Source organism: Hevea brasiliensis, chromosome 18 (assembly GCF_030052815.1).
Source record: "Hevea brasiliensis isolate MT/VB/25A 57/8 chromosome 18, ASM3005281v1, whole genome shotgun sequence".
Taxonomy (NCBI): Eukaryota; Viridiplantae; Streptophyta; class Magnoliopsida; order Malpighiales; family Euphorbiaceae; genus Hevea; species Hevea brasiliensis.
In genome coordinates this window covers 44,340,928-44,348,706 of record NC_079510.1, presented here as the reverse complement: position 1 = coordinate 44,348,706, position 7,779 = coordinate 44,340,928, and the positions used below count along the sequence as shown (strand labels likewise).

The window sequence follows — 7,779 nt, the reverse complement described above, 5'->3', positions numbered from 1 at the left end:
CACTTGTCAACGCATTACTAATAAAATCCATCATCTTTCCAACCTATTCTCTCATGCAAACAACACATACTATTGACATTTTGCATTTATTCCCCAATTTTCTTTTTTTCTTTTCAATGTTTTGGGCCTAAAGGTACTTAATTAGTAATTTTAAAACATACTTTGTCAATTATTGCACCATTGTCGTACTGAAGTCAACAATCCTATGAACTTTTCTTTGAAGTTGTCTAGTCCAAATATAATTAATTTACCCGCCTTTGCTTCATAGCTCATATGCCTTCAAGATCTAACCAAGTAATACAATGACCCAATGCTTTACCATTTGCGAATTATATAAAAATTACAAAACTAAAATAATAAATAATGTTATGTAATCATTTTTAATTATTAAATTATACATTTTTTAATAACATTAATTTTTTTTAATCATTTATAATTTACAGAAAATTATTAAATATATTCCATATATATTCACAATAATATAAATTCTACTTTCTATATTTTAAAAAATATATATATATTTTATAATTTATCTACAATTCACAATATCCGGATTCCAACTGTATCCCCCCCTCTCTCTTTCTTACACAACACGATACAGCTTCGTCCCGCGAATCTCTCGCTCTCTCTCTCTCTCTCTCTGTGGGAAATAAAATTATCAAAATCCAATTTACTAGCTTCGGACATGTCACCCATCTAAGGAGGGTTAAAACGCCCCAAGTATCACCATTACACTAACCGGAGAGAGAGAGAGAGAGAGAGAGAGAGACTCTCAGGCTCTGGCTCTGGAGGAACACACATTGCTCCATATCAACCACCGTCACCATCGTCATCGCCGGCCCTCCACATCCCGATGGAAGGCCGTGCCGGTCGAGGTCACCTTGCTCCTGCCGCATTTCTCCTCAATCTCGTCGGGGAGATTGTCGGAATGTCCCCTGGAAATGCCTGTGGGACTACTACCAACGACCGTGATTTGGTGTTTAGAAAGGATTGCACGGATCTGCTGCGGAGGATATCTCTGCTCACGTATTTCCTCGAGGAGATTGTGGACTACAAGGGCGAATCTGGACCCTTAGATGCTTCTAATTCTTCTTCTTCGTCTTCTGGGAATTGGTACTCCGATCTAGTGGGGGCTCTCCAGGCTGCTAAGCGTCTCCTGTCGGTTGCTTTCGATTTCTCACTAACCAATAATTCTGTAAGTTTAGCTTAGCAACCGCAAAAGAATGTGGCATTTGCATAAATTTGTAGTGGAATTTTAGTAAAATTAGTTCCTGAAATTTAGCTGCTTATGAAATTATAATTTAGTGTTTTAGGAGTCGCTTTAGTTGAAATATTTCTAGTTTTCGCTTAACTTGAAATGTACTGTTGTTTGGGTTTTCCAGCAGTTTACTCTCAGGTAATAGCTTCAATGCACATTTTGCTGTTTATTGTTATTGTTTTGTAAAATTATCCTGTTATGCAAGCATTATTTGTACCTTTATTTTTTTTTTTTAATCTTTTGATCTATTTGTATCTAGCTCACTGAATCAAAGAATACTAATTGATATTGTTAAATGTCAATTGTTGAAGGGAGTGGGATATCAAACTGCTTTTACAATCAAATGACTGGATCGGTTTTTTTTTTTAAGCATTACCTATCATTATTTGGTCATAAGATCTTCTGATTTATATTGGTATCACTGCGTTTTGGACAACAAATCCTATTCCATTTGTTGATGATGATCATTTGGAGAGGAAAGTTTTCTTGTTTGGGTCTAGGTTTCATTCTATAACTGAAATTCTGTTGTGGTTATGCACATTCTCTTAAAAATGTATAGGTACCTCTCTGAATTTTGCTATCTATTGATTTAAGGATGGAGCCACCAAGAAAATTGCCTTCCAATTCCAATGCGTGACATGGAAACTAGAAAAGGCTTTGGCTAACATACCATTTGATCAGTTTGACATCTCAGAGGAAGTATATGAACAGGTGCGCATTGAAGAATTTGTAGATCCATGGTCATCATGGAGCTCAACATTAACGTTCTTACTTTTACCAGGTTGCATTGGTGAGATCACAGTTGCAAAGAGCCACAGAAAGATATGGGTCAATGAATTCACGAATGATTTCTTTTGCCTTAGCTGAGTCAATGGACAAAGAAGTTGACCAAGTACAGAAGGGGAACAGGTTAACCAGATGTGGAGTTAATGAGAAAAGTGCTAGTATCAACCATGAAGCTACAGAAAGGCTGGACACTGTTTCAGGAAGTCGTGGATCAAAAAGCCATGCTGCAGATCACATCACGAGTGAATCAAATGAAGATGATGGCAGCAAGAAAAATAATTTGGCTATCAAGAATACGGAAGACTTAAAAAAGCCTGATGCACCCACAATCCCTGATGATTTTCTGTGCCCTATATCCTTGGAACTAATGAGGGATCCTGTTATTGTGGCCACAGGACAGGTATATTTTGCTATCTCAAACCTCAATTTTTAATTTAATGTAGACCTATATGTTTTAAATAAATTTTGCTTTAAAATCTTTAATTTCATTCACCTTTATTCTGCTTGTCTTCTGACTTATCTCTTGTATTCTCCAGACTTATGAGAGGTCTTATATTCAAAGATGGATTGACACTGGGAATGCAACATGTCCAAAAACCCAGCAGAATCTTGAACATTTGACGCTGACTCCCAATTATGTTTTGAGAAGTCTAATAACTCAGTGGTGTGCAGAGCACAACATTGAGCAGCCAACAGGGGTAGCAAATGGGAGGATAAAAAAGAGCGATGGATCTTTTCGTGATGTAAGTGGTGATATAGCAGCCATCCAGGCACTTGTTCGCAAACTCTCAAGCAGATCTGTTGAGGAACGCAGAGCTGCTGTATCTGAGATCCGGTCACTATCCAAAAGAAGCACAGATAACAGGATACTAATAGCAGAAGCTGGAGCTATTCCTGTTCTGGTGAACCTTTTAACTACTGAAGATGTGTCAATACAAGAAAATGCGGTTACTGCCATTCTTAACCTCTCCATATATGAAAATAACAAGGGACTAATAATGCTTGCTGGTGCTATTCCTTCAATTGTCCAAATTCTCAGAGCTGGAAGTGTTGAAGCAAGAGAGAATGCAGCAGCTACAATTTTTAGCTTGTCACTTGGGGATGAGAACAAAATAATAATTGGTGCATCAGGGGCTATCCCTGCTTTGGTAGAATTGCTTGAAAATGGAAGCCCTAGAGGGAAGAAAGATGCTGCAACAGCCTTGTTTAATCTGTGCATTTATCAAGGGAACAAGGGCAGGGCCGTGAGGGCTGGAATTATTCCAGCATTATTAAAGATGCTTACAGATTCAAGAAATTTCATGGCTGATGAGGCTCTGACCATTCTTTCTGTTTTAGCTAGCAACCAAGATGCTAAGGTTGCTATAGTTAAGGCTAGCACTATACCTGTTCTCATTGATCTGTTGAGAACAGGTCAGCCCCGCAACAAAGAGAATGCGGCAGCCATTTTGCTTTCCTTGTGCAAGAGAGATCCTGAGAATCTTGCCTGTATAAGTAGGCTTGGTGCTATCATACCTTTGATGGAGCTTGCTAAAAGTGGAACAGAAAGGGCCAAGCGGAAGGCCACTTCATTGTTGGAGCATCTTCGAAAGCTACAGCAACCGTAGCAGAGATAGTTTTACCAGAAAGATTTATTTTCATTTTTTAATCTCTTTGTTTCTTTCAGTTCAATTATTTGACAATGATTGCCACACCATTCTATTAGAGTGTGAAAACTGAGAACATAAGCAAGGGAGACAAAGTCTCTCTAATTGCTCTCTTTGTATTTATTTCCTTCTTTATGAGTGTGTAAAAAAATACAATTGATAATCTATTTGTCACGATAATTTTTGTTCAAGATTGATTTCCTGTCTGATCTTTGTTTCACCGAAGAACTGAAGCTTCTGTTATGCTTAAGGTGTTTCTTGTTGCCAGTGAGTGAATTGTAGAACTATAATACAAGGTTTTCTCAAGTTAATATAAATCCTACCGGACACCACAGAGAGAAACAACCTTTGATTACTTGTAGTTCAGGCATCATACAGATTGAAGAGAGCAAAAGCTGCAAATATTTGAAGTGTTGCAACTGTTCTAAATAAGATGGATGAATGATATTAGAAAATTTATATGGGTTTATGGGCTCTGCATAGAGAGTGGAAAGAAGTAATTAATAAACACCAAACTGGGAAATAAACAAAAACACAAGTGTAAAGCAAATGAAATATTGAAATAAAGAGGACTATTTTTGTTATGCTTGCTATTTGTTTTAGAAATTCTTTCCTAAGGTCTTAATCAAGCTATCCCTTTTAAAGGCTCTATCTATGATTAAAAGCTCTTGTACATTGTAAATAGCTTCAACAGAAGTGGCGAAGCACAAGCAGTTTGCTACAGTATTCAAACGATTTTCATTATGAGAAAAAAAAAAAATCAGCAAACAAAACAACTAGGGATTAATACTGTAGCTAGTTTTATATAACTTGTACTGTTGTATCAACACTTTATGCAGAAATATATAATTAAGATTGTAAACTCCTCTAGAGAGTTGTAATTCACACCCTTTGACAACGCTGTCATGTAGCAAAGCAGTCATCAAGCACGAGCATTGACCATAGAAAAAAAATCTATAATATTATCTTCTTTGGTTTGATAAAAGTTAGAATTAGTCAATAAGCATCACCTATAGGGTCCATTGCAGTCCAATAAAGGCACAAACACAACAACCGGTTTAGTTGCTAGAGAACAAAGGCTAAAAAATAAGTCATGGAGGGACGAAGATGAGCTTTGTTATTGGCACTCCATGTTTTCCCTTTGTCTAAATTGGCTGCAAAACTTTAATTTTTTTTTTTTTTGGGGTACTTCAGAGAACTTCTTTAGCAACAGTGGTTCATTATTGAACAATTACGAAAATAGCAAGCGTGGGATAGCGAATATAGAAACAGGCGAGGCTGATGGGTATGGGAAACGTGTACAAAATATTTGAAGTAGGATGCCAATGGAAAACAGTCAAGGGATTTTTTTTTTCCTCTATATCCTATAGTTTCCATATGTTTTGTTTTCAAAATAATTGTTGCCTCGTGGAAAATTAGTAATTTTCTGAAAATATTTTCTAAGAGAACTGAAAAATATAATTTTGTATTTACAATGTTAATTTTTAAAATAAAAAATTGAAAAATTAAAATTTTAAATTTAAATAAAATTTAAAAAACAGTTTTAATTTGTCATTTCAATAGTTTTCCCCTTTTTTTACACTATATATTGCAATTATAGTTATTCTTTTATAATATTTATAAATGATGTACTAATTTTGACATATGTATGATTTTTCAATATATAATTAATTAAAGGCATATTTTATGTATATATTGGATAAATATTTACCAAATGATAGAGCCTATAACCCAAGTTTATAATCTTTTTTCAAAATACTAGATTATTAATTAAAGACATTTTTTTTGCTATCATCATCACCTGACACCGAATATATACTTGACATTATTAAGTTTTACTTTTATTTGAGAAAGATTAATACCCTTTCTATCTTATGGGAGAGTGGAAGGTGGCAATGAAGTAGTCTTTCTAATTCCTATTTAAATGTTGGTGAAATTAAAATAAAAAATTATAATAAGTGAAGAGATACATATTCATATCAGTGTCACTGTATTTAATTATTTATATTTTCTTATTGATTGAGTTTTAATTAGATTCAAAATTATAATTTCATAATTTTAAAGAAAACTATAATATTAGTGCAGTGATTGAAGCTACTAAAAAAAAAATATATATATATATATATATATATATATATAATATCATTAAATTAAAGCTGATGATTGCATAAACGAATGCATATTAAAGAAAAAAAAAAAGCAAACCTAACAGCTAAAGCAATTTGATTGAGTGTTATTAACATGTTCGTTCAAATTTGGGTTCTGGTTACCGGAAATATCTTAATTTCCTTGTCATAGATGATTTCCAATCCTAGTTGAAGATTAAAAAATAAATAAATAAACTAGGAAGAATCAGTCACTTGTTCTATGTTGATAAGCAGACCAAGTCTGACTTAGCGGCCATGATTTCACATTATTTCTGTTTATATCATGGAGTTGATTATTGATTAGTAAACGCACGCACGTTAATTACCATTCAAAATTACGAAAACCTCGAACGAACGTAGGTTCATGGAGAAAATTTCTCCAAATTTATGATATAGATTCAATATTTTCTTGTTGAAAATCTAAAATGATTGAAAATATAAAAACTAATGACGTTTAATTTAGTAATATTGAAGCATTTTTTGAAAATTATTAAGTGTTTTGAATTTCAATTAGAAAAATAAATTGAATTTAGTACCACTACTATATAAACTAAAGGCTTTAGAACCCAATACTAGCAAAAGATGCAAGTGTGAACAATATTAATTTTAATAGACATTAATTAATTAATTAAGAAATAGTTAAGGTTTAGTCCACCATGCAGCAAATAATAAACTATAAACAAAATTCATTTTCCACCATGATGAAATTGAGCCAAATTTCTCATGTCAATGAGTTGAAACTCAACGAAAAGGGTTTGAATTCCACGCATCAGTGATTAACGTTAATCAACCTTTCTCTATTTGTTATAAATCACAACAAAATTTATTATAATTTTATAGCATATGTTTCTCCACCCATCACGGGTTTCTTGGAGGTATCCTCTTAGATTTTTTCCCCTCCATCGTCCCCACGTTGAAAATTAATGAAATTAAACATTATACAGTAGGAGAAGGCATCATTTGACGTTGATCTTAGCCTATAAAGTCATTTGACACCTTCAAAATTAGTTGTATCTTATTTAACGCTGAAATTTTATAAAAATATAACTATTTAACTCGTATCTTTACACAAAAAGATAAGTTGCATTTTTACTTTTAATTGTATTTTATTTGATTGCTGAATTTTATAAAAGTATTACTACTTAATCTCTACAATTAATGACTCACACGTGCTCTAACATAAATATTAATATTGTCTTGTATTAATGTGCTTTAGCAACTTCGACAATAATAGGAGAACACTCAAATGGCATCAATGATGGCACTATGAACATTTTTTCCTCTTGGTAATGCACAATAGGATACAATCTTCGGGTGACAATATACCTATTGTTTTCGACGACCAACACAAATTAGGTAGGCACTGATAAACTCCTCTCAGCCTTAACTTTATTTTCCAATTGATGGTGCTTAATTTGATAGAGATAGAGAGAATTAGAGCTATTATTATAATTTATATAATTATATAAATTTTAATAATAATATTTTATTATTTTCAATCTCCTAATTAACTTCGTTTTGCTAATGTCAGAAGTTTAATAGTTACATCAAATAAGATGCAATTAAAAGTAAAGGTTATGAAGTGATTTTTCATGTAAAGATGAGGATTTAAATAGTCATATTTTTATAAAATTTTAATGTCGATTGGAGATCAAATTAAATGCGTGATTTTTCAAATGAAAATTAGGGGTAAAAAGTTACTTTCAACCTTATATAATGCAAACACGAAAAATAAAAAAAGGGTTTTATTTAGATAATTTGTACTGAAAGCGAAAGCTTACGTACTGAATCATTCCTTCCCTTTCAAATGATATCCAATTTTCAAGTATTTTGCCTTCTTTATTGACTAATGACCCTAAACAACGACTGCCCATATGAATCAATGACTCCCGTGTCCTTATCTTACACCTCCCACCCTCCCACGCCCGAACACCCTTTATTA

The 7,779-nt window shown here is 33.2% G+C and overlaps 1 protein-coding gene across 1 annotated transcript; it reads left to right on the top strand.

Annotated features, from left to right (window-relative positions):
- The first annotated feature begins 547 nt into the window (after positions 1–547).
- LOC110650206 (U-box domain-containing protein 11) lies at positions 548–3,881 on the top strand. Its single transcript, XM_021805056.2, has 4 exons — positions 548–1,195; positions 1,853–1,969; positions 2,040–2,444; positions 2,581–3,881. Exons 1-4 carry the CDS (start codon positions 854–856, stop codon positions 3,649–3,651), a joined length of 1,935 nt encoding a protein of 644 aa, XP_021660748.2. The 5' UTR covers positions 548–853; the 3' UTR covers positions 3,652–3,881.
- The last annotated feature ends 3,898 nt before the right edge of the window (positions 3,882–7,779 follow it).